Genomic DNA, 27,723 nt, shown 5'->3' on the forward strand with positions numbered 1-27,723 from the left:
TATTTTGTATTGCGCTGTTTTTTTATGTTTTATTGGTAATAGTTAAGATTCGTTTAGAAACTGAGATGTTCTCATTAGTAGCAATATCTGCACCTCTAGATATGGCATTGCAATCTATTAAAATGTGTACATTTATCACAATGATTCATGCTGGAAATCAGGTGTACAGAATTCTGATTTTATTCTTGATACAAATTACATAAGCTGTTTAGTATCTGCTTTAATGCATCACAACTTACTGTACAAATGTGAGCATGCAAGCAGGCCAATAATTACTTACAACCTCAATTGGGTTGCTAATTCGGGCCACTCATAAGTATAAAGTTATTATGCATAAATCTGAAATGTACTGAAATGCATGAACATTCTCACAAAACATCTATTGTTTAATCAATGACATTTAGCCTAGAAATATCCAATGCCCAGATTAGGATGAAATGTATGCATTTGGACAGGGGTCAGGATGGCCTCTGCTGCTGCTTCTCACCACTACAACATGTGGGGAAGAGACAAACGGGACCAATCTGCTTCCAGGAGACAAAGGCTGATGGAAATAACAAGGTACTGACATACTGGCCCACTGTATATCAGTCAAGCTAATGTTATGGCACTTCCCTACAAACAAACAGTTGTAGCAGTGAATGGCCACCAGAGGGCAAACAAGCAGTGAAATTATAATTATGATTAATGCATATCATACAAAATGATCATACGTAGTGCAGCGGTTATGACTCTCTCTGTACCAACAATATAGATTAATTTACATAATGAACACAACTATGTGTTATAATCTATGTTTAGAGAAAACAACACGTAAAACATCATATAAATAAAGCAATACATTTACATGCTTTGGAAAAACCTGATTGTTTTACACCATAATCTTTAAAAAAAAACTATATGTTAAATTTTCTACTAATCTGGAATGCCCAATAATATCTGCAGGTCTGCTGCATCACTGCAACATCTTCTGTCAATTCAAGAGAAAACACACACGCATACACTGCGTCATTTCACTCTGCAGTCCACCGCTTGAGCTTCAGACTGAAAGCACTGAAAGATGCACTTTGTAGACACATTACAGGTGTCTGTCATATCCTGTGCAGGAGTAATCCGACTCTTGCTTCTCTTCCTGTACCAATTCATGGCCACAACATTAAAGTCATGGAATCCTTCGGCCGACTTCAAGGACCTGACTGCAGCTGAAAGGACAAACTCCAGGGAGAATGCTGCCACTGTGATGTTCCAATAAATCACAGTACGATCACTCTGTCTTTCTCTCTGACTGACAATTCATATCAATTTGCGAGGAAATGTCTACATAATTTCAAGAATTTTGCTTCATGATCAAATCCACACTATGGACCAAATGCAGTATTTGGTTGAGCTGATCTATCTGATTCCCAAACACCGTTTATGTGGTTTTGATAAAAGTCACACTTGTGGAAGGTTATTTTCAAATAGAAAATGCCAAGAATGTTGTTTCATTGAATTAAGTGACAGATTTGAGATGTATTGCATGCATTTAGTTAAACTAGCCTGCACACCACACATAGCCTACTATTTATATGATCCCATTTGACTTATATTTATTATTATTTAGTGTGGGTTAACTATCTTTAAACGACCATTGGATAGCTGTGCATGTGTAATTATTTGTGCACTTGCTTGGGCGCTTGTAATTTTGAGTACAATAAATAGACTTTTTCGCAAGCAACCGCATGGGACACACGTGCAACACTTCGAGCACCATAGTCACTGAACGCTGTATAGCTGCATTACACTTGGGTAGTACAGCAAAGGCGCACGTATTCAGCAGCCGTGCGGCCTTGTGTCAGACGCATTCACGCTGCGTGCTCGTCATCGTACGCTTACGTGCGCGCCCCCGTCCGTCGCGTGGTGAACTTCCATATTGTTGCTGTATGTAGAATTATATTCGATATTTTAAAGGGGTGCTCTTGTGTTTCTTTCACCGATATGTTTTAAATGCAAGTGAACATTCTCATTTGTATATTGACGCTAATTTTGTGTAGATTTTGAGTGAAGAAAGGGCAAAAATTCGTTTAATTGCGAAGTGCAACACAGTTCGGTTCCCCGTCCCAGGCTGAAGGCGAATTTGGGGGTAACGTTGGTCTAGCAATCGCAAGCTCGCCTAGCGAGGATTAGACAGAGGGGGGAAAGGGGAAATGGCCACTCAGGTGGACACTCTCTTACCCGGCAATCCTCTAACGAAACCGGAGGAGCATGGACATGCAAGCTGTACAAATCCAAGAGATGACAGCATGGAGAATGGGGCGAAGCGGACGTCTAGCGCAGGTGAGGACACATTTCAGAAAAGAGGCGAGTCAGCGCAAGGGGGGCTCTCAGTTAGGAGCAAAGCAATTGACAGGCTAACGACGGGAATAACAGTCGCGCAGCGCAGAAGGTTTGAAAAGAAAGTGATTTTCACTCACTGTCTTCTCATCTCGCAGACATCGACGCCCAAGCGGAGAAAGACGGGAAATGCAGTCAAAAAGACCTGGCCGTGGCACCCCCTCCGAAGGTTAACCCATGGACTAAGAAAATTAATCCTGTGCCCGTGGTTAGTGTGAACGGACAACCCCGGCAAGGTGTGTACCCTTTGTTGCTAACGTTGACCAATGCAGTGTATTGTAAAGTCGAGAAGCAAGCCGAACAATTTAGTTAACTTAGTTAGCTAGCTAGTTCTGTGTTACTTTTGCTAGCTATAACTACCAATGACCGAGTCTAGCGATTGTGGGTTCGAAGGTATTCTAGCAAATTAGCTAGCCAGCAGTTGACATTGTTGGGAGTGGTTCGATGGATAACGTTTATCTTGTGAATTTTGGCATCGTAATATCTAACTTAGCTATTAAACTAGAATGACATAATGCTACGGTTTTACGAAGCTACGCTATTTAGCTAGTGCACACATGATCAATGGTTGTGTAGCTAACGATATACATGAACGTTTGCTTGAGTAACAAGCTTGAGTAACAAGTAGTCAGGCCCCAAAAAGCTAGCTGTGTTGCTAACGTTAGCTATATTGATCACTGGAGATTGAGTGTACTGCTGCTAGTTTTCGGAATTGTTATATTAAGGGCACGTATAGAAATTGTGGTAGTAGTAGAAGTTTAGAAAGCAAGAGCTGGAATCAATTTAATAACTAGGTAGCGATATGAATGAAACTAGCTATGCATCGGTCAAAACAAGTCGTGACTGACTAGACTCATTCGTAAACAGATGAAAGCCATGGCTGCTGTCAACTAACGAACCAAAATGCAATAGATTGCTAGCTAGGCAGTTATTCTAATCCCACGTTACCACTGAATTGTCCGTTGCATTTTGCATGGTTTTTGTTGCTTTTAGTTTTGCATGCTTAGCTGAAAATGAAGTGTCCTACGTTATTTTAATAATTATATATGTTAGTTCTTATAGTTTGTCAGTTTCATGACGTTAGCTAGCTAGTTAGTTAGTTAGTTAGCTAGCTAGTGAGGGTGGTTTGTGTTTGACATATGTGTATGTCATTGGCTGGGATAGCTAATGAAAGTGTCTGGCCTGGTGTAAGTTACACAACATACTTTCTACGGTTACTACGTTATCACAGAGTTGAGTGTAACGTTAAACATTTTCATGCTGCTAGAATTTTCCTGTCAAACTGCCTACAAGCTACACATGGCAAGCGGTCAGTACATCGTGTTAATATTTAACGTACCGCTAGCCAGAAAGAGGGTTTGTTATGCTTGTGTGTGTTAGCTAGTTGATCGCAATGTCACGTGTCAATTCTGGCTTGTTCGAATTTGGTTGTGAAAACTCGCCCACGTGAGCTTTGGTGTCTTTGCGACTTGGGCGATTCCCGCAGAATTGCAATCGATTATTTGTATCGAGTGGTACATGACGTGTGACATTGAGGTATTGCTATGACTATTAACCACTTAGTGACCAAAACGTGCTTTGTTGCACTACATTCTGCTGCTCGGTTCTCCAATAAGAAGTGAGGCCGTAAAAAGTCCGTTCAGAATAGGTTATTTATGTCCTTCTCTGGGGGTGGCGTAGCGAGCTTTACTGGAATCAGCGACGTAAGTAATGTATTTACACTATACTTTTAACAAAATAGAATGCGTTATAAAATCGTATTAAGAATAATACTTTTGTAGACGTTGCATGTTTTCAGTGTGAAATGAAGTGCTTCCTCTTGAGCAAAGATCTTTCAGATTTGGGGTCATCTGGTGTAAAGCAGGAATCGTGAGGGCAGGGTAATTTCAGGGTACGTGAGCAATGTTAAGCACACGTGGAATTATAAAGCTTTTAGTGTGTGATATTGCGTGCTGTCATGTAGCAGACACTGATGTTCTCACATGATAACGGAATGCCTGCCGATGTAGCCCACCCTTAAACGCATAATGACTGTGCATTTTCACGGCTTCAAGTGAAAAGAAAAGGTCCTTGCCGCAAACTCTCATGCAATGTTTGCCAAATTTTATGTTACTAATAACCCAATGCTTTTCACTAAAGAGAATATAAACCAACTATGAGGGGAAAACGAGCAAAAATAGTCCAGCATTCATTTGGCGAAGCCTTTGCAAACACATGGGCTTTGTACTGATGCAGCATGTTATTTTCAGTAAATGTTGGCCTCTAATTTTAAACGTTGCCTCGCCTGTTTTATTCAAGTCAGAAATGGACACAAGATTTCTCCACTGTTTTTATGGTTGGATTCAACTCAATGCTCCTGTGCCTTGCAAACAGTCACAGTTTCCCTAATTCTTCAGTCTTAAGCCCAGACACGTTTTTTATAGTCTGTAAAGAGACGTTACAGTCTGTGAGACTGGTCAATGATTTGAGGTACCCATCGTGCTGCCAGCCGGGTGTTTTGGTGACAGTAAGTTAGTAGCATTTCTGCTGAACTCTGTTCAGGAAGTCGGTAACCAGCAGGAGATGACGTACATGCCCATGTTTGACTATGGGATGCTTGCATGACGTGAGCGTCAGACAGCTTCCTGGATACGACTGTAACCAATTTTCTGCAAAAGACTGTAGAACACGTGGCGATGAATTTACTTGTTTTTTATGTTTTTACGTCAGGCAAATAATCCTCCGTGTTAATGATCTCGACATTTTGCTCATTGGTTGGATTTACTGCCAGGTGCAATTGTGTCAGTTTCATGAACGATAAGTGAGCTAATTATCTCATGATGCTGTAGTTCAGACAATGCCTGTTTTGATAAGGCATGCAGTTATGTCTGAATGACTTGTGATTGTATTTATTAGGATGTGATAATGATTGCTGTTGTAGCTGACCTGTTTCTGTGTGAGTAGGACGTTGGCTAAGCCTATGAGCATGTAGTGTAAAGAGTGTCTGCCACATTTCGCTTGTATACTGGGTTCATTGATACAGTGTCCTGGGTTTCTCAGTCGTCTTCCAGGAGGCTTTGCAATGCAAACGCATTTTTGCCTTGGGTTTTTTTGCTAGCGTATTGTCGTATTCATTGATTTGGCTATGAATTTGCCAGAGTCGAGTTTAATGTCTTGTGTCAGAGTAATTAATGTCTAATTCGTAGGTTCACTTAACTGGTTTACTGTCCCAGGAATAGCAGCAGTTTTCTGCGAAATGTACAGATATGAGGCTTAGGCGCTTTCCTCTGGGGGTCCTGGTGCTTTGGCTGCTGCCTGGATGTCATATAAGAGCACTGTGTCTGTCTGTGGAAGACCCCATCCTTTTGTAATGCTGTCAATCCGCCTATGCAACACACAAGGCCACCGAAGCCCTGGCCAGTGAGGGACCTGAGCCCTCATGACCTCCACAGTCTGAAGCTCTGCTCACCCTGCCCAGCTTCTGCCCAGTGAAGCCAAACTAGTACCTGCGCTCCATGCAATTTCTTGCCAAACCAAACCAAAGACAAAGGCAGAGGTGTGTTCCTGCTCCTGTTTCCATCTTTAACTATGTAAACGCAAGTTACATTACATTACATTACATTACATTATTGGCATTTGGCAGACGCTCTTATCCAGAGCGACATACAGTTGATTAGACTAAGCAGGAGACAATCCTCCCCTGGAGCAATGCAGGATTAAGGGCCTTGCTCAAGGGCCCAACAGCTGTGCGGATCTTATTGTGGCTACACTGGGATTAGAACCACCGACCTTGTGTGTCCCAGTCATTTAGTCATTTACCTTAACCACTACGCTACAGGGCTCCCACATTCATGCTCCAATGGGATATTATTCTGGTTCATTAGTGGGCCATTTTCATATTATATTTCAGTATTCTGGCTGCAAGAGAATATTCAAATTGTCACACCTCGAACCCCCCAGTTTTGCAAGTATTCAACTTCTGTATTCACTTCTGTTCAGGCAGGGAGTTCAAAATTAGTGGTAAAAGGTTTTTTAAAATGTATTATTATTATTATTTTTATCTGTTTTTGATTGGATTTTCATTGGTATGCATAGTCCATATGGATCTTGTGGAATATTTTTGCAACTAATGGTTCAGTCTCATCTGTAGGTTTTGGAATGCAGTGGCTAGTCTTCACAGATCATTGTCTTTGTTTGTGTTTGTGTATGGGTGTTTATGTGTATATGTCTTTCGTGACCACTTTAGGTTCCCCTGTTTTTGAGACTGCTGTTTTGTGCGAGTGGCTTTTTAACCTACGTGGGTGTTGTGTTTGTCTTGTTACCTAAGAGCAAACATGCACATGATGTGTTGCTTGAAGGCCAGAGCCAAACAGTGGCTAAAGTCCTACAATGCGTATCAGGCCTAACCAAGCAGACCCCAATCAGGTTCAGAGACCGTGTGAACACAACCTGTTTTCACTGCCTCTTTAACTGCATTGGCTTTACACATTGTCAGATGACATCCACAGATTAGCCCTAGTCATTCCCACTTTTCTGAACCACTGCATTGCCATTTCACAGCATGAGCAGAGTAGAGCCAAGTGATAATTAGAGAACATCACCAACACTCACCACGTGCATCAGCCAGCTGTAAGGTGGGCTGTTATCTGTGTCCGGGATGGTGGGGTCACTCTATGAAATCAGCATGAATTTGGCAAGGAGTCCCAACTGACTAGGTTATGAGAAAGAAAGACTATCCGTTTCAGACTGGTGTGGTTATGACAACAGAGACTTACTGCTGTCACCTCAAAATGTTGTCTTGGAGGGCTGCAGTCTGCAGGTTCTTGTGGTTTCCTTTCAGTCAGAAGACTTGGAAAAATAGTGTTTTGATGTTTTAGCCGGTCAGTAATTTAAGGACCCAAGAGCGTTTGGCAAGTTGAGTCCTGTCATGATGGCTAAGATTGAGTAATTTTGACTGGTGTAGTTATGGCTATGAATGTCTGGCAAATTCAAACTGTGTTTGCCGAAAGTCATACTGATTTTCACAGCACACCACTTTGAATTATCCAGCCAGTTAGAGCCATAACCACACCAGCCTAACATCTCTTGTCAGTATAGCGTTAGTTAGTTAGGTTCCATTCCATTTACCTTCTTCGTAGCCTCAGTCTGTTAGGTGAAGTCAGCCAATTGGCTGGTCTGATCCTTACCGGATAGTGCCACAGAGGCTGTCTAAGAAACCAGTGTGCAGAGTTTTGGCCTCAGAAATGCAGAGTAAATCTGCATTGTAATCGTGTCAGAAATATGACTGTTGCGACAGCAGAGTTGCTCTTTGCTCTAGATTTGGCCGCCATGTTAGAAGCAGCTGAGGAGGAAGTACCTAATTACAGCCTAATACAGAAGTAACTAATTACAGCCTGTGTCTGTGAGGACACTATGTGAGTAATGCGCACATTGGACCCAGGCCCTCCTTTTTTGGAAGAGTCGACTTATGCTCTGCCTCAGCCCAGGCTCAGAAGTGCTGATGCTCCCTGTGGTAGTGACGGAAGAGCAGTGAATGGGCACTTTGTGGTGTTAATGGAGAAAGACGTGTGCTCGACTCAAACAATTTGCTGGTGATTGGGTGCTGAATCCCAAAAGTGAGTCCCAGAGAGTGCTGTTTGTGTTTGTTCTGTTTGCCAAATGTGTCTGGGTTGCGGGATGCTCTGACACGTCTGTGTTTTAATCACAGAGGAGTCTCTGCCAGCCAGGGTGGTGAGAGCTGGAGCCCCACGACCAAAGAGAGGCGGGAAGGTGAGTCTCCCTTGCCCAAACCTAACCCTTAGTCGCTATTAAGAGCCCCTATATTAACTCCAAACTCCCTACTCTCTACTCACTACCCAGATTCTAAGACTAAATACCTTGTCCCTGTGTAGAACCCCTGTACTATTTGCCCTACTCTACTTACTATCCAGACTCTCTAAAACTTCATTCTTAGTCCCTATATTGAACCCCTTTTCTCTACTTCCTACCCCTCTGCTTACCCTTCAAACTCTTTAAAAATCCCTAGTACCTATACAAAACCCCTATAGTCCACCTACTCTCTACCCAGATTCTCTAAAGCCTAATCCCTAATCCCTGTGTAGAACCCCTATACTCTACTCCCTACTCTCTATTCACAACCCAGACTCTCTAAATCCTAATCCCTCTCTATTTTAGCCCAAAGCCTAACCACCAGGAACTTAACAATGTTACCCTCCACCCCTCCTTCCCCAGGTTGGAGATTTTGCTGATACCAACAGTTGGCCGACCCCAGGAGAGATTGCGTCTAAAGACATGCAGGTAAGCAGTGCTGCTGATAAATATTGGCACAGTGCGACTGCTGTGTGTACAGGCCACTCACTGACGTGTCAACACCGCGTGAGAGTGTTTGTTTAGGTGCAGGAACATTTCTGCCTGTGTTGGAACCTCCAGGCCCCCAAGAAAGCCATCAGCAAGAAAGAGGAAAAGAGAGCTGGGGAAAGAGAGGAGGAGAGCAAGGAGAACCAGGAGGAGGTGGTGGTGGAGGAGAGGAGCAGAGACGATGGACCTCACAAAGCGCAGAGAAGGAGAGGCAAGTCCTGGCACACCACCATACATTTCATGATTTTCACCGGCAGATCACAACATCTTATCAAAGTGCATTTCCCGATTTTCACTCACAGATCACAATATCGTATCAAAGTGCATTTCCCGATTTTCACTCGCAGATCATAATATCTTATCAAAGCACGTTTCATGAAAAAGGTGATTTCCAGAAGGAATCTTCCGTGATCGCACCCACCCTTTAGTTACTTATGGAGTTAATGAAATAATTAATTGAATTGTAACCTTCTTGACAGAAATCTTAGGGCAGTCACTAACAGGAGCATGACATTATCTCGTTTCAAGGGTCCCCTTGCGTAGGGTACATAAATGTTGTTTTTTTATTTATTTATTTATTTTTGTTTAGTATATGCTGCAGTAAAGTTTATTTTTAAAGTAGGGCTATATGTATATGTAGGCTAATTCATCTTATTTTAAGTATTGCTACATACAGTGAAGTATTTAATAATATGTAGCCGATACCATTTATTCTAACGACTGCATACTAAAGAGGTAGGCTATATTTTAATTATTTTTAAAATCATTTACTTCTGAAAAGTAAGTGCCCTTTAAATAGCCTCTATTCTCTGAAATTTAGTTCACCAAACCAAAGAGACGACATATTTTAAATACTGATTTGATACTGTTTCCTGAGCCCCTACACAGTTGTCAAGTGAAACCTCTACGTACTACTTGATCTCCCAAAAGTCATGGTAGTTTTTGACAATTGATTGACAAAACTGGGACAAATTCCCATCAAGGCACTGAGAACGAACACACATTTGTGTGGAAATGGGTAGGCTTTCACACTGTAAATATCGCCCAACAAGTTGTACTTGATGGCTGTTACAAAGTAGGCTAGGCTGTTCTCTACTGTGGTTAATCTGGGAGCACGCTATATTTGGAGTATCTATGATTTGTGTCACCACAGGCTATTAGGTGTGCCAGGGAGACGTAATGGTTCAAATGAAATAAATAATTAAAATTACATTAAAATGTTACGTAGGTACATTTTACCATATGATTTTACTATTATTGTAAATTAACTGCAAGTTGAACACCCCTCACACACATGGGCAGCCCAGGTAGAGCTGTTGCTGTGCACAAAAGTACGTTACTAAAACCAAAATGAGGCTGAGAGTGATTACTGATTGCCTACACGAACATGGCTTGCAGCTGCGATTTGTACGTGAAACACTCCAAAAAGAGCAGGAGAAATCCATCTCATCTTGCATATCTCAGCACGCAAGTCGCAAATTTCACGAAACGAGCCCCCTGTGTAGCAGGTTAGACTAGTTAAAGAAGGCTCGCGTGGTGCTATGGGCAGACCACACCAGCTGGGACCAGAGCTGTGCATGACCTGAGGGAACGCTGGCTTCACCTGGGAGGCACTGCCAAAAGCACAGCAAGATAACTGAGAGATGTCAGCTCTTTCCCCTTCACTTTTTTCTCATCTCATCACTCATCTCCATCTCTCCCTGCCCCCCTCTCCCCCTCTCCCTCTCTCCCTCCCTCTCTCGCTTTCTCCCTCCCTTAGTGCCCAGATAAGGGCCACGTCATTCTTAGTGGCGGTCATTCCCCATGCGGCCCCCATCTCTCTCACTCCCAGTCCCTCTCTCCCTCTCCCTGCTCCTCTCTCCCTCTCCCTGTCTCTCTCTCACTCTTCCTCTCTCCCACTCCCAGTCCCTCTCTCCCTCTCCCTGCTCCTCTCTCCCTCTCCCTGTCTCTCTCTCACTCTTCCTCTCTCCCACTCCCAGTCCCTCTCTCCCTCTCCCTGCTCCTCTCTCCCTCTCCCTGTCTCTCTCTCATTCTTCCTCTATCCCACTCCCAGTCCCTCTCTCCCTCTCCTTGCTCCTCTCTCCCTCTCCCTGTCTCTCTCTCACTCTTCCTCTCTCCCACTCCTAGTCCCTCTCTACCTCTCCCTCCTCTCTCCCTCTCTCCCTCTCCCTGTCTCTCTCACGCTCAGATAAGGGCCACGTCATTCTTAGTGGCAGTCATTTCCCATGCGGCCCCCATCTCTCTCACTCTTCCTCTCTCCCACTCCTAGTCCCTCTCTCCCTCTCTCTGCTCCTCTCTCCCTCTCTCCCACTCCCCGTCTCTCTCTCACTCTTCCTCTCTCCCACTCCCCGTCTCTCTCTCTCTGCTCCTCTCTCCCTCTCTCCCACTCCCCGTCTCTCTCTCTGCTCCTCTCTCCCTCTCTCTCTCTCTCTCTCCCTCTCCCACTCCCTGTCTCTCTCTCTCTCTCTCTGCTCCTCTCTCCCTCTCTCTCTCTCTCTCCCTCTCCCACTCCCTGTCTCTCTCTCTCTCTCTCTGCTCCTCTCTCCCTCTCTCCCACTCCCCGTCTCTCTCTCTGCTCCTCTCTCCCTCCCTCAATGCTCAGATAAGGGCCACGTCAGTCTTAGTGGCGGTCATTTCCCATGCGGCCTTCCTGGTAGAGCACCGACCCCTGCAGGAAAGCACCAGCACAGCAGAGCATAAACTAAAGGGCACAACTTCCCAACAGGACTTTAAACTAGCCTTATGTGGTCTGGGGAGAAGCGGATCTGACAGGATGTGGTCTCAGTTTGAGCCAGAATCTGCTGCGCTGGCAGGGCCTGTCGTAGATCCAAGCAGATAACATTTGGATGTCATTACAGAGCGGCCATTAAAAGGACTGCTGTGGACATTGTTTTTGGGATTGAAGGAGAATAGAGCTGCTGACTCACGGCTGTCCCATTGTGCTGCAGGTAACAAACACAAGTGGGTTCCCCTGGTGATCGAGGCTGCCTCGGAGGGCCCCCGCGAACGCTCCGCCTCCCGCAACAACGCTCGGCAGAACGAGCCTGCCAAGACTCCCACGGCGACCAGGAACGACCTCAGGGGTGAGCGCCCGGCTCTTTGTGACTGCAGTCTCTTTCACTTCTGTTCAGGCTGATCTGAGATTAGGACACAGGATCTCACTCTACAGGTTCATCTGAGGTCAGTACAGAGGTGGTCTCTGTGCAAGCTGATCTGAGATCAGTACAGATTATTTCAATTTTACAGGCTGATCTGAGGCGGTCTCTGTTCAGCCTGATCTTGGATCAGTACAGATCAGTTTAGAGACTCTCTCTGCTCAGGCTGATCTGAGATCTGTACAAAGCCAGTCTCTCTCTCTTCAGGCTGGTCAGAGATCAGTACAGAGGCTCTCTCTCTACAGGCTGATCTGAGATCAGTACCAACTCTCTGTGTTGCAGACTGGCACAGCGGGAAATATGAGCGGGAGTGGCGGGACGACCAGGACGAGGTGTCGAGCGTGAAGAGCGAGGGATCCCCCTTCCGCGGCGGATTCAGGGGGCGTGGCCGCGGAAGAGGACGAGGCAGGGGGCGGGGCAGGGGCGGAGGCAGAGGTACCTGTCCCAGACTATTGTCACCACCTTGCATTTTTGCCTCTATCCTGCCTTAACCTTAATTTATTCTGTACTGCATGCTATATGCTATCGTTAATGCATCGAGTAGGACAGCCTAAACTGTATGTGAGGCGGGAGGGGAAGTGACAATTTAGCTCACTAACCTCCCACAGGTTGTTCTGGTGCCTTCACATAATGCACAAACACAAACCTTTTCAAGATAAAGTTTGAAAGAGAGGGATATCCTGTCAACACAGTAATTGCTTGATTGACAGGGAACAAATCATGATGATACTATGAACTTATATATTTTTTCCTTTAATATGACATGTCGTGGTGATGTGTATAATTCCGGTCTGTGTGGTTTCAGGACACTACGAGTACCAGCATGCGTACAAGCCCTATGAAGGGAAGGAGGGTACGTACCCTCACAAGTTCAACAGGAGTAGCAGCAGTGGCGGCAACAGCATGACGTATTACTACGACCACCTGAGCAACAGTGAACTGTACACAGTGGACCCGGGCCTGCTAAAGGACTACATCAAGAGGCAAATGTGAGTCCACTTCCTGTGTCAAAGGTCATCAGTAAGCATGCAGAATGTAACTACTTTTCCAAATGAATTTCACAGTCAGTCTCAATATCCTTCATTGTCCGGAATGACAGGCTTTTGATTTATTATTTATTTATTTTATTTATTTATTTTTTGCTCTCTAATAATTTTAGATTCCAGTCCCTGCAGAAATACCGGTTTCAGTTGCAGGAGATAGTTCTCACTGCGAAGAGAAATTCTGTTTCAGTTCTCTCTCTTTTTAGTGAGCAGACCTGGGTTCAAATAATTTTCAACATTTAAATGTGCTTGCCTGGTGTAAATGCAATAATCCCAGAAGAACTCCAACACTGCTCCTCCTAGCAGGATCAAATGTACCAGGCAAGATCAATAGAGCACGGAAGTATTTGAATCCAAACCAAATACTGTTTGAAGCCAGATCTGGTAGTGAGCACTATGTCATTGCTTATTGTTTTAGTTGTCTCTGCGATAGGGGCCATTTCAGACTCCTTGCGGTGAGTGCTATTTGATATTCGTCTCCCTGCAGTGAGTACTATTTCAGCGTGGGGAATCTGGAGAGGGACTTCTTCTTGCGGCGGAAGATGGACGCCGGTGGTTTCCTGCCCCTCACCCTCATCGCTGGCTTCCATCGAGTGCAGGCGCTGACCACCGACCTCAGCCTGATCCTGGAGGTCAGCCGCTATCGCTGAATTATTTCTCTTAACATTTTCCCATCACCAAGTCCGTCTTCCAGAATATGGCTTTTTAAAATAGTTATTAAATACAATTAAAAAATAATTATAAGCTTGGGCATGTTTGTCTCCTAGTTTGGTCTAATTGTCCACGTGCCTTCATTGGGCTGTTTCTCTACAGACCCAGAGCAGCTTAAGGAACTGAACTGTAAAAATGAGTGAGAATGTAAATGGTAAATGTGAATGTGAATCTGTTTAACCCACAGGCCCTTAAGGACAGCAAGGTGGTGGAGTGTGTTAACCTGAAGGTGAGGGCTAAGGTGGAGCCAGAGCGGTGGCCGCTCCCTGCCCTCTCTGCACCCAGCCACACCCAAACCGACTTCTCCCGGCTCATAGACTGCCCCGAATTCATCCCTCGCCAAGCCTGCCAAGGGCAAACAGGTGACGACGCTCTCTCTCGCTCTCTCTCGCTCTCTCTCGCTCTCTCTCGCTCTCTCTCGCTCTCTCTCGCGCACATGCTCTCTCTCTCTCACACACACAGATACACACACACAGGTTCATATACACATGTACATGCTCTCTCTTACACACACACGCATACACACACAGACACACAAACAGGATCAGTGAGTGTTCAGAGCTGTGTTGGGTTGTAGTGTTCAGGCAGTAACATGCTGACTCTGTATCAGTGGCTCCAGTGGAGGCTTCTCCAGAGCGGCGGCAGATGGAGGACCTGGGGTCCCTGAAGAACATGCCCAAAGGACTGTCCTCCAGCCTGCCTGACCTCGACTCGGACTCCTGGATCGAGGTGAAGAAGAGGCCACGCCCTTCGCCTGCCAGACCCAAGGTAATGTCCACCTTCATGGGATAATCGTCCTTAAGTCTCACACCTCTGGAGTGTCAGACCTGAATAAATCGAGGTCCTGACTCACTGTCGTCTTTAAAGATCCCATGACTCTAGAGGGTTGCCGGTATCCTGGCTAAATTCCCAACCTGGCTCTTTCAACCTGCCACCTAATCATCCCCGGATTTAATTGTCCAAAACAAAATCTCTCTCCCTCTCCACCTCAGCTGGTGTGTGGTGTGTGGACCATTACAGCCTAAAATGGCTGCCATGCAACACACATGTTGGTGGTGCATTTCGGTGATAGTTGAGGCGATTTTCCCCCTCTTCGCTGAGTGTCTAGAAAAGCGCTATATAAATGTAACGATCTATCTATAATTAGCCTGCCCCGTCCACCCAAATGTGTGCCCAGTATTGACAGTCGCTCCCGTGATTTTCAGAAGCCGGAGGAGGCCCGGTCCCAGCCGGCCCCTGCCCCAGGAGCGGAGCCCGAAGCGGAGGAGCTGGACTTCCTCTTCGACGAGGAGATGGAGCAGCAGATGGACGGCCGGAGAAACACCTTCACCGACTGGTCGGACGAGGACTCGGACGGCGAGATCGACGACCGCGACGTCAACAAGATCCTGATCGTCACCCAGACGCCGCCCTACCTGCGCAAACACCCCGGCGGCGACCGCACCGGCAACCACACCTCCCGCTCCAAACTCACCGCCGAGCTCGCCAAGGTCATCAACGACGGCCTCTGCTACTACGAGCAGGACCTGTGGGAGGACAGCAACGAGCCCGAGTACACCACCATCAAGGTGAGCCCCGGGTCACGCTCTTACAAATCTCTCTGGGTAATCTAGGTAATTACCCATTATGACGATGGCAGGGTTTACATTTTATGCCGGGAGTCACCCTTTAAAATGGCACCGATTTAATGTGACAGCATTATCTCTTTTTTCCAAGGAGCACATGAGTTGAACATTTTAGGAGCACACTAATTGATCCCAATTAGTAGGTCATACATTATTTTTATGGTTAGTACTAGAACTGGGTCAAATACATAATTTGGAGTTTTGGAGTCTCATGTATTTCTATGCTTTACTGAGCTTGTCTGGTGCATTGGGACCTATCAAATACTTAGAGAAATTGTAAACCCTGCTTTCTGGTTCTCTTGGTTGGCTCAATTGCATCAGACAAGATCAATCGAGTGTAGAAAAGTATTTGAAATCAAAACAATTATGTATTCATCCAAGGTCTAGTTAGCAGATGCTCCTAAAATGGGAGCCCTATAGAGCCCTGAATTGTCCCTGTAGAACCAGCCTGTTCCAACCACGCCTTTCTGTCTGACCTCTCCAGCAAGAAGTTGAGAACTTCAAGAAGGTGCACCTGATCAGCCGGGAGCAGTTTGACTGCCTTGCCCCTGAAGCGCCCGTGGACCCTCATCAAGAAGTTCCCCCTGGACCCCCACGCCCCAGCCAGAGTAAGTCTGGCCCCCGGGGAGGACGGTACCGATCTCACAGGGTTCGCCGTTACAGGCAGAAACCTGCATGCTCTGCTCAGTGTGTGCAAATGTCTGTGCTCAGCCTATTTACTAATGTCACTCTAGATACAGTGATTGGGAAATATAGTAGCTTCAGTCTGCAGATTGTACATTATTGCATTATCATGCGCATCATGAGAAGTGAATTCTGTACTGTGGCAGTATATCAGATTGGATTCCTTACTGAAGTGCAGTGGATTCTGCTAGTTAAATGTGGATTCCTTACTGAGAGTGTGTGGATCTGGATGGATTCCTTACTGAGGCATTGGATCTGAGTGGGTTCCTTACTGAGATTATGCGGAACTGAGTGGGTTCCTTTTAGAGACAGTGGATCTGTGTGGAGAGGCTGTTGATCTGAGTCTGTTGCTTTATGAGAGGCAGTGCATTTGAGTCAATTTCCTACTGAGAAGTTGTAGAGTGTCCTTACTGAGAGACAGTGGATCTGAGTTGATTCTTTCCTAAGAGGCGTGAGATACGAGTGGATTGCTTACTGAGATGCAGCATATCTGAGTAGATTCCGTTGCTGAATTCTCGCCGAGGCAGTAGATCCGAGTTGATTCCTTTGTTGAATTCCCACAGTGCCCACAGATGATTTGGCGAACAGACTGTTTGGAGCCCCAGAACCATCCACAATTGCCCGCTCCCTACCAACGACGGTGCCCGACTCCCCAATCCACCGCGGCGGGCGCCCCCCCCGAACGCCCCGCACCCCACGGCTAAAGGACCCCACACTGACACCCCGCTTCTACCCTGTGGTGAAGGAGGGGCGGCCTGTCGATGCCAAGGTAACGTGGGCCACGCATGTGTGCGAGTATGTGCGTGCGTGTGTACGTGCATATGTGCCTGTGTATGTGTGCGTATGTCTGTCTGTACATGCATATGTGACTGTGTGTGTTTGTGTGTACACATGGGTTTAACAGATTTGTGTTTCAGACTCCACTGAAGAGGAAAACGCGTCACAGTGCAAACCCCCCCATGGAGAGCCATGTGGGCTGGGTAATGGACTCCCGCGAGCATCGGTCCCGAACCACGTCTGTCAGGTACAGCTGTACTGCACACTCAGTATGCCGACAGTGGCTTCGGAAAGTATTCAGACCTTGTGGCCAAACGTGGCAATTTTATCCATTTAAAATTAAATCTACGACACAATAAAGTGTGCAAAAATTGAAGGGGTCTGAATACTTTTGAAGCCACTGTATGCACCTGAATACCACACTCGCTATACCTGTACATCTGCTTAGTTTAGTTGGCTAATTTTTGTGGCTCACTCTGTTCCCCTGTAGCTCCAATGCCAGCCCTTCGGAGGGCGCCCCAGCCCTGGGAAACTTTGGGTGCACACCCCAGTCCCTCCCCAAATTCCAGCACCCGTCCCACGAGCTGCTGAAAGAGAACGGCTTCACCCAGCATGTGTACCACAAGTACCGCCGGCGCTGTTTGAACGGTACGGCAAGCGCTTCTATCCACAGCAACAAAATCTCACTGCTATGTTTCACCCGTCTGCTGGTATACTGTAGGGCTGATAGCCTGTCTGTGGGTCCCCTTGAGGGCTGATAGCCTGTGTGTTGGACCCTTTCAGGGCTGATGGCCTGTCTGTTAGTCCCCTTGAGGGCTGATAGCTTGTCTGTTAGCCCCCTTGAGGGCTGATAGCTTGTCTGTTAGCCCCCTTGAGGGCTGATAGCCTGTCTGTTGGCCCCCTTGAGGGCTGATGGCCTGTGTGTTGGACCCCTTCAGGGCTGATGGGTTCTCTGTTGGTCCCCTTGAGGGCTAATAACGCCTCTGTTGGTCCCCTTGAGGGCTTATGGTGCTTCTGTGGGTCCCTTGTGGGCTGATGGCTTGTCTGTTGGTCCCTTGTGGGCTGATGGCTTGTCTGTTGGTCCCCTTGAGGGCTGATGGCTTGTCTGTTGGTCCCCTTGAGGGCTGATGGCTTGTCTGTTGGTCCCCTTAAGGGCTGATAGCGCCTTTGTTGGTCCCTTTGAGGGTTGAAGGCAAATTTTTCTATTCCCTGGCAGAGCGCAAGCGCCTTGGCATTGGGCAGTCTCAGGAGATGAACACGCTCTTCCGCTTCTGGTCCTTCTTCCTGCGTGACCACTTCAACAGGAAGATGTATGAGGAGTTCAGGCAGCTGGCCGTGGAGGATGGGAGGGAGGGGTACAGGTGAGCCAGCACTGTGCTGTCAATCAAACCGAGCTGTCTGAAACCATCTCACCTATGCTTTACATTCAGTCAAAATAGCCCTAACATCGCTCTACAACTGCTGTTAGAATCGCAGTAACTGAAGTTAGCATGCTGTGTGAACTGTGGGGATTGGTCAATATGCTTTTCAGATTTGCGTATCATCCTCTTCTCTGTGTTGCAGGTACGGGCTAGAGTGTCTGTTCAGATATTTCAGCTACGGACTGGAGAAGAAGTTTAGACCCGACGTATTTGTGGACTTCCAGGAGGAAAGCATGAAGGATTATGAAGCTGGTGAGATTCCTGCAGCTCAACTAAAGATCGGTAATGTGTTTTGTAACAGTTTTACTGAACCCATTTCCTCCTTGCCTTTGTAGGCCAGCTGTATGGCCTTGAGAAGTTTTGGGCATTCCTCAAATACTCCAAGACGAAAAACCTGGAAATCAACCCCAAACTGCAGGAATATTTGGGCAAATATAAACGACTTGAGGATTTCCGAGTGGATGTGAGTATTGTTGTGCAGACTGGAGCAGAAACTAAAGACACACTTCGCACTATTTATCTTGCTACCCTCCAAATCTGGGAGCAGTTCCAGTTACATTTAAAAAAACCTCATAGGTCATGATGGCTTTTTCTCACATCTGTCTATCTCTCTGTCTCTATCTCTGTCTGTCTGTCTGTCCTTATAGCTGCCGATGGAGGAAGGGGGCCGTCGCCGCCACCCCTCTTACCCTATTGGCCAATCGAATGCCAGCTCCGTCCACCCCCCGCAGGGCCCCCCCAAAGAGGAGCGCAAACCCACAACTCACAGAAAAGCCCAGCAGTGACCTGCTCACCGCCATCTTACGCCATCTCCATGGGGTCCACAGTGCTGATGCTAAAATAGACATGCCCAGCGCTAACAACGGTCTCCCCAGGGCTCACACCTCCCAGCGCTAACGAGGGCCTTCCCAGAACACACGCACCTCCCAGCGCTAACGAGGGCCTTCCCAGAACACACGCACCTCTCGGCGCTAACGAGGACCTTCCCAGAACACACGCACATCCCAGTGCTAATGAGGACCTGTCCTAAAAGCACAACTCCCTGTGCTAATGCTAACATGGGCCTGCCATGACCAATTCATCCCAGCGCTAACGAGGACCTGTCCTAAAAGCACAACTCCCTGTGCTAATGCTAACATGGGCCTGCCCTGACCAATTAATCCCAGCGCTAACGAGGACCTGTCCTAAAAGCACAACTCCCAGTGCTAATGCTAACATGGGTCTGCCCTGACCAATTGTTATAGCCCAGCACTAACAAGGACCTGCCCAGAACATGCACACATCACAGCGCTAACAAGGACACACCCCAGTTCTAATGCTAACATGGGCCTTCCCTGACCAACTCATCCTTGCCCAGCGCTAATGTGGACCTGTCCTAAACGCATAACTCCCAGTGCTAAAGGTAACATGGGCCTGCTTTGAACAACTCATCCTAGCCCAGTGCTAACGTGGACCTGCCCAGAACACACATGTATCCCAGTGCTAACGTGGACCTGTTCTAAAAGCATAACTCCCTGTGCTAATGCTAACATGGCCCTGCCTTTATCAACTCATCTTAGCCCAACGCTAACGTGGACCTGCCCAGAACACACATCACAGCGCTAACAAGGACACACCCCTGGGCCTTCCCTGACCAACTGATCCCAGCCCAGCGCTAACGTGGACCTGCCCAGAACAACCACATATCCCAGCGCTAACGTGGACCTGTCCTAAAAGCATAACTCCCAGTGCTAAAGGCAACATGGGCCTGCCTTGAACAACTCATCCTAGCCCAGTGCTAACGTGGACCTGCCCAGAACACACATGTATCCCAGTGCTAACGTGGACCTGTTCTAAAAGCATAACTCCCTGTGCTAATGCTAACATGGCCCTGCCTTTATCAACTCATCTTAGCCCAACGCTAACGTGGACCTGCCCAGAACACACATCACAGCGCTAACAAGGACACACCCCTGGGCCTTCCCTGACCAACTGATCCCAGCCCAGCGCTAACGTGGACCTGCCCAGAACAACCACATATCCCAGCGCTAACATGGACCTGTCCTAAAAGCACACACCCCAGTGCTAACGCTAACATGGGCCTGCCCTGACCAACTGATCCCAGCCCAGAGCAAACGTGGACCTGCCCAGAACAACCACATATCCCAGCGCTAACATGGACCTGTCCTAGAAGCACACACCCCAGTGCTAATGCTAACATGGGCCTGCCCTGACCAACTGATCCCAGCCCAGCGCTAACGTGGACCTAGCCAGAACTTGCATCGCTTAAAGCCTCAGGATTGAGAATCAAGGTTCTTCCTTTTAAAGACTTTTTTTTTTCTTTTCTTTTTTTTTAAGAAATATATCCATGCTTATTTTTAATAGTTTATTTTTTATTTTGAAGTCAATTTGTAAACATTTCCCAGTGGAGACAGGTGGGGGTGGACGGGGACCTGAGTTCTGTGCTTTTCATTTTCCTTTCATTTTGGGTTTCTGTGACATTTTTGGAGGCAGTGGGGAAGTCCCCCATCCCACACCATCATGCTGACCAGAGGATTGGGAGCAACCTCTGCAACAGTGTGGAGACGTTCTGCAAAAACTGGTTATACCCCTCTCATGCCCTAGTGAACCCCCATACCCCCCCCCCTAACTACAGTCCCTCTCATAGCCCCAGTGTACCCTCATACTCCTGCAGAATGCAGTGTAACCTCCCGAGGAATGACATCACTGAGCTGAATACTTGAATGTGGATGATGTCACGGATCACCTTCTTCTGCTGGTGCTGAAGGCACGACTAGTGTGTCCCCCCCACCCACCTTATATCTGCTTATCATTTTAAATCATATTGGGATAATTACTTGGATTTATGGGTAAACGATATCTTTGCCTTTTTTGTATATATGCGTTTTTTTTTCTTCTTTTAAACAAAAAAAAAGAAATTGTGTGTAATCTTTTAATGCTTTTAGATCTTTTTGCGGAGTTCTAAATTCTTTTTCTGCTAATGGAATGCGCTAATGTGTTTAGCGTTGCTTATGAATTCAGTTGAAATAGGGGAACGTTCTGACCAACAAAGGGAAACTGAAATTAGAAATCTGCACAAAGCCTTTTATTTTATTTTATTTTCTCTTAAAAGCCCATCTGTTTACAAAGCGTGCGCTAATATGAGGTCTCCATTCAGCAATCTTCAGCTGGAGCCAAATATTAAGACATTCTGGAGACAACTCCTGATACTCACACGCTCACGCTCACATACACACACGCAGAAACACACAAACACTCGACAGTACAAACAAGCACAACAAGCTTCCATAACACCACTTGCACCAAGGAGCCAATGTCCAGCATGTCCTGCCTCCAGATGTGCGTCTTGTGTCTGTTTGGTGTTCCTGAAACAGCCCTCACTACAGAAACAAATACTTTGTTATTGGTTCCATTCTTGTCTTAAGTGCTTTTTACCATCAAGGCTGAAAATATCCATGCAGAAAGTGAAAAGCTCAAGATTAATACTATTTCAGTAAAAATGCCCTGCGGTACACAAATGAGTAGCACAACCACAAAGTGATTCATCTCTTAAATCTTTTCCTCTGAATTCCATGCCTCCTCGTTCGCCCTTTATCCTCTATGGCTGTAGTTAGGGTGTGGCCTAGAGAGGAAAGTAGCAGTGTTTTTATTTTCTGTTGGGCTGTGGGAGCGTCAAGTGGCAGAAAGCCATAATTAATGACCATCCAACATAGTGTTAATATTCCATCACCATAAAACAATCCAAGACTTAAAGAACGAAATCTAATGGACAAATGTAAAATACTTGAATGAGATCTTGTGTAAAAAAAAAAACAAACAAAAAAAACATTTAATATTCATATCTGCTTTGTAGGCTGATGTGATTGGCTGTTGGTGTTATTTGTAATTTAGTAATTATGCTTTTCCTTAAATAAAACTCACCAAAAAAAACCTTAAATACTATTGTAAGACTTGTTTCTTTTTAACTAGACAAGTAACGCAAATACCCACGCGTTACAACCGTGGTATGAAGAAGAGCATCTCTGAACACCGTCAAATTTATAGGCTAAAGCAGTAGATGACTTAAGTCGAAAGAATACGTCAATAAATACCTAATAAAGTGATCACTGAGTGTAATTGCAGTCCATATACCATGATACTCATTCGCAGGGCCAAGTAGTGCCTTTAATTCACCACAAGAGGCCGCTGTGTTGCCAAGACCATGCAAAAATCTGCGTGCAGGTCCTTTACTTCGCCACTAGATGTCGTGGTTTTGTCGAGTGTGTTCCGACTCTTTTACTTCGCCGCAGGTTTGACACTACCACCAGGGAGCAGTCTTGTTTTAACATTCAGGAACTTCGCACTATTGTGTTGTGCAGTGCTATATTATATTGCATAGCGTAAATTAATGTCTGCATTAAATAATGTAGTGTGCATTTTATTTATGTGCGCCTGCTGCAAAAAAAACTTTCAGCACTTGAAACATGTTAATTTAGTCGTTGTATTGTTCTCTTACTTTCTTACAACAAACATTTAAAGCTACAATGTGTACAGTGCATGTGTCTCACACGGGGCAAGGGATCCGATGTCCATGGTCTTCCAGTTATCTGTGAGAAGTACAACTCTATCGCTGCTGGCTCTTTCCTGTAGTCTGTGTGTGTATATGTATATATGTGTGTGTGTGATTTCAATGGTACAACTGCCAAATTCCAAGAAAGGAGGGGAACAGTGTAAACACAACAGATTAAATAAAAGGAAAATGCATATCAAAAGCAAATACACTCAGTGAGCACTTTATTAGGTATTTATTTGGCTTGTTTTTTAGACTTATTATTCTTCTGCTGCTGTAGCCTATCCACTTAGAGGTTTGATGTGTTGTGTGTTCATGCTTTTCTGCATACCACTGTTGAATGTGTGGTTATCATTACTGTCACCTTTGTCATCTTCGACCAGTCTGGCCTTTCTCCTCTGACCTCTCCACCTCTGAACAAGGCATTTTTGCCTGCAGAACTGCTGTCGGTGGATGTTTTTTGTTTTTCACACCATTCTCTGCCAACTATAAACTGTTGGGCGTGAAAATCCCAGGAGATCAGCAGTTTCTGAGTTACTCAAACCACCCTGTCTGGCACCAACAACCATTGCATGGTCACTTAGATCTCATTTCTTCCCCATTCTGATATTTGGTGTGAAAAACAGCTGAACCTCTTGATCACGTCTGCAGTTGCTGCCACATGATTGGCTGAATAAATATTTGCATTAACAAGCTGGTGTACAGGTCTACCTAATAAAGTGGTGACTGAGTGTATATTTGTAGGGATAGGTGTGGAACGATACAGGTGAAGAGAGAAGAGTGGGAGAGAGACATAGGAAATACAGGTGGAGAGAGGAGTGGGAGAGACAGGAAATACAGGTGGAAAGAGAAGAGTGTGGGGGAGAGAGACAGGAAATACAGGTGGAGAGAGAAGAGTGTGGGAGAGAGACACAGGAAATACAGGTGGAGAGAGAAGAGTGTGGGAGAGAGACATAGGAAATACAGGTGGAGAGAGAAGAGTGGGCAAGAGACACTTATGGGAGAGAGACACTGGAAATTCAGGTGGAGAGGGAAGTATTATGTGGGTGGTCCATATGGAACAGAAGGGGAGGAAGTCAGGTGTTGAAGTCAGTGTTGTCCATGGCTTCTCCCTGAAAGGCTTTTCCTTTGCTTTGAGTCTGCGGACAGCAGAACCTTTCCTGAGAATGACACTCAATGCAGCAAGCTCCAACACAATCAGGCTGTTCAGGCCTTGGGGAGACAAAGCTGTTAGTTTGGTGATTCCTTCAGTGGCTGGAAATCCCAGTGATATGTGTACATGTAGATCTATTCAAATGTACACACACAGTGGCATACACAGACTTTCACCTTACACACACACTTTTCAATTCAACTTTTTGAATGGTGCTTTTAACAGACACTCCCATAAAGGCACTTTGAAGTGATCTCAAACCGAGGTACAACAAGCAGTGTGTATGGTGTGCATGTGTGTGTGTGTCCTATATGTGCCTCCCACAGGGTTTATGCTATTTACACTGCAATTATTGGCACAGTGCAAGACCGAGGGTTGGAACTTGTTACTTGTCAGTGAGCTTCAATGGAAATGACTAAATTAACCAATGATTATACTGTATAAGGTCTTCTGTGATTAAAGATGGATTTTCCCACTGTGTACAGAACACTTGACATTTAATTTAAATGATAAATAAATCATTTTGTTTAAACATGTGCAGGATGATGAAAAGGATGTATGGCCCTCTCATAATGATAATCATCATCATCGTGATCATCAGATATTTCTAATGGACACATTCCCATGTATACAGTTGTGTTCTAATAAATAGCAGTGCGTTAAAAAAAGTGAATAAAGTGCAACTATTTTTTAATAGCTTTTAGTTCCATATTTCAAATGTAGTGGAAATATTACACATTCAATTCCAAATCAAAGCATTAACAAATTTTATCAAGTCTGCATTATTCTTTTACAGGAAGCAAAGAAAAGGAATATTAATCTGTTCAAAAAAATGGCAGTCAACATTTTTCTCTTCAAAATCAAACATTACTGTATAAACTGAAGACATTTTTCAAGATTTAACTTAACCATTTCAGGGGCATTTCCTCTTTGGCATATGGCAACATAATCTAGTATTTTGATGTATTAAAAACTGATCCATGATCCCTGGTATATGAACCCAACACTGTAGTATGAAAACCATCCCCATACCATGATTTTTCTTCACAGTGTACTGTGGCTTGAATTCAGTACCTGGGGGTCATCTGACGTACTGCCGACGACCACTAGACCTGAAAAGAAAAATTTTACTCTCATCTGTCCACAGAATGTTACGTTATTTTCTTTGAACTTTTGATCTCTTCATTCTGGAGCTGATGAATGGCTGAATCTTAGCCATTCTAACTATTCTTTGATCTGTTTTAACAGTAGTTGCTTGTTTTCTTCCGTGTGTTTTGGGTTTTTGTTGCCATTTTAAAGCATTTGAGATCATTTTAGCTGAGCGGCCTATAATTTGCTGCACTTCTTTATACGTTTTCCCCTCTCCAATAAACTTTTTAATCAAATGACGTTGTTCCTCCGAACAATGTTTGGAACAGCCCATTCCTAGCAATTCAGAAGGAAATATATTTTATGTGTGAGACATTTGCTTCCCTTCTTCCTTAATAGAGGACAATTAATGACACCTGTTTTTTCATAGAATTAATGAATTCTCTAATGAAACTCCACACTGCTATTATTTTGAACACGCCCCTTTCAATGAATGAGTCAATTACTCAGAACAAACAGCGTGCATGTCATGTGCATAACACGACTGTACATATTTGAGAGACTTTAGACATTTCTGAATTGTATCAGATGTTGAATGACAATCAAACTGCAGACATCAACAGAACTGTGATGTCATAGATATGGGATTCTTACTGTGACAGAAAGTTACAGAAATACACTGCTGAGACCCATCTAAAACTGCTGGACCCATTCCTAAAATTTCCCTTGGGATGAATAAAGTATCTCTCTCTCTCTCTCTCTCTCTCTCTCTCTCTCTCTCTCTCACACACACACACACACACAAACAGAAGTCAAGTGCATTTGAATGAAGTGGGCATCTATTGTGCCACCTCAGTCATTTCTGTTAGTAGTACTTCATACTTCAGGAGTGATATAGTTAGAGCAGTTCAGCAAGTTTCTCTACCCATAAAACGAATGTAAATAAAATTTGCCTTTTGCTGGCTTGCTCAGAATGTGATTAGTTAAAATAGCCTTTACACCTGCTGCAATCCAAATAGATTTTTTTTTTTTATCATTCTTAGAATCTATCTTTCTGGAAAAGCATGAAAAACAACAAGAGCAAGTGGAGTGGATCTGCTAACAATCACAATGCATTCGTAGTGTGTTGATTCTCTTTGGCTGACACGTTCATGCCATTTACTGAGAACACAAAGGTGTTCACACACCCTCTGGTTTGACAGCTTTTGGGCTGCATTCTGCTTCCTGTCAAAGACATAAGACAGGGGTGAAAGAAGGGTTGTTTGCAGTCCAGGTGGACTGCGTATGTGTTTGTAAAGGGCCAAGGAGGAGCACTTAGCAGTTGAGCCAGGCTTCCCTGAAGTGGATTGAGAGCTAGATCCATCCCGAGGATGCAGAACATTTTCATCGGAACATTCTCACACATACTGTATCTTTTTAAACACAGACAGGTGCCATTCATATAGATTCCTTAAAAGTGAATAGTTTGGACAATTTGTATAATTTCTGTACACATTCTGGCAGCATTACAAGTGAATATACAGGGGTGAGAATTTATAACATAATATTGTGAAAACACACACCCACACACATGCATGTATGCACACACACACGCATTGTGTTGTGTTCCACTTTTCAGGACATAAGAAGCAAAGGCTCACTATGCAAAACAAAGTTTTTTTTGTCATGCTGAATTTGGTTCAGTAGTTAAGTGCATTTTTCAGACCACGGAATGCCCCCCAGGCATTCAGGGAGACAGAAACAGGGTGTGTCCTCTCTACTGTAACAGAGCATGGCCTTCCTGTCAAAACACATCTGTGCCAAAGAGTGCCGCCAGCTAATCTCACGATCCTACATCCTACATACATCTTGTGTTTTGTTTCCCTCGTTCTCCCACACTTTCTTTGTCTCTTCCATCTTTCAGTATAAAATGCTTTAATTGTATGATATAGGCCTACACTCAATGAGTACTGGTATGGTCTTCTGCTGCTGTAGCCTATCCACTTAAAGTTTTGATGCGTTGTGTGTTCAGATTCATCTTCTGCATACCACGGTTGTAATGGGTGGTTATTTGCATTACTAACATTTTCCTATCAACTTTGACCAGTATTGCCATTCTCTGTTGACCTCTCTCATCAACAAACCATTTCTGTCTGAAGAACTCCCACTCACTGAATGTTTTTTGTTTTTCACACCATTCTAGAGACACTCCGATTATACATGTCATGATGTTTAATTTCAAATGCTAACTGAAAGTTATTTATCCACTTACAAACCCTTTTCATGCACAGCATGAGTTAATTATAAGTTAATTATCAATTATTAAAGTCATTCAGGTTTCAACAACCACTGCAGATAACTACCATTGATTATCTTGTGATGTTGAGACAACCACTTTGGAAATATTGAATTCCAAGTTATTCATCTCATTATCTTGAGATTTTTTTATAATATGGAAATCCTGATATAGCTATCTACTGATGTCAAGAAAAGAAACACCACTAATATAATTAAACAAGGTTGAACAAAACATAGAGTCCTCCGTGAACATAAGAAATGTCATGCAATAAACCCATTAGTGTGTGGTATGCTCCTGCTTGCTATAACTAGCTAGACAATTGCTACCCTAGAATGTAAACAGTGTAACAGCAACTAACATGCAGCCACATAATGTTTCTTTCAAATGTCTGACCACAAAGCAACGTGAACCAGTTGGATGGCCGAGTTATGATGCATTCTGTGATGTATGACAATCCGACATCACTTGAAAGCAGGGTTATTTCAACTTAAGAGGAGGAACTTCAGGAGATGATCTCATATCAAAGGGA

General features: G+C 44.8%; 1 protein-coding gene across 1 annotated transcript; it reads left to right on the forward strand.

Annotated features, from left to right (window-relative positions):
- The first annotated feature begins 1,873 nt into the window (after positions 1-1,873).
- On the forward strand, positions 1,874-22,881 carry LOC133123123 (la-related protein 1-like). The gene is made up of 20 exons (XM_061233416.1): positions 1,874-2,316; positions 2,472-2,609; positions 8,060-8,121; positions 8,584-8,649; positions 8,782-8,920; positions 11,658-11,792; positions 12,147-12,299; positions 12,670-12,853; positions 13,395-13,539; positions 13,806-13,980; positions 14,229-14,386; positions 14,824-15,186; positions 15,728-15,851; positions 16,491-16,696; positions 16,845-16,951; positions 17,195-17,352; positions 17,921-18,065; positions 18,268-18,377; positions 18,461-18,588; positions 18,773-22,881. Exons 1-20 carry the CDS (start codon positions 2,187-2,189, stop codon positions 18,908-18,910), a joined length of 2,964 nt encoding a protein of 987 aa, XP_061089400.1. The 5' UTR covers positions 1,874-2,186; the 3' UTR covers positions 18,911-22,881.
- The last annotated feature ends 4,842 nt before the right edge of the window (positions 22,882-27,723 follow it).

The sequence above is a fragment of the Conger conger genome, chromosome 3, assembly GCF_963514075.1.
Source record: "Conger conger chromosome 3, fConCon1.1, whole genome shotgun sequence".
NCBI lineage: Eukaryota > Metazoa > Chordata > Actinopteri > Anguilliformes > Congridae > Conger > Conger conger.

Coding starts and splice junctions, on each gene's coding strand:
- LOC133123123 (XM_061233416.1), top strand. CDS start 2,187: ATGGCCACTCAGGTGGACACTCTCTTACCCGGCAATCCTCTAACGAAA. Junction 2,317..2,471: donor GAAGCGGACGTCTAGCGCAG/GTGAGGACACAT, acceptor CTCATCTCGCAG/ACATCGACGCCCAAGCGGAG. Junction 8,650..8,781: donor TTGCGTCTAAAGACATGCAG/GTAAGCAGTGCT, acceptor TGGAACCTCCAG/GCCCCCAAGAAAGCCATCAG.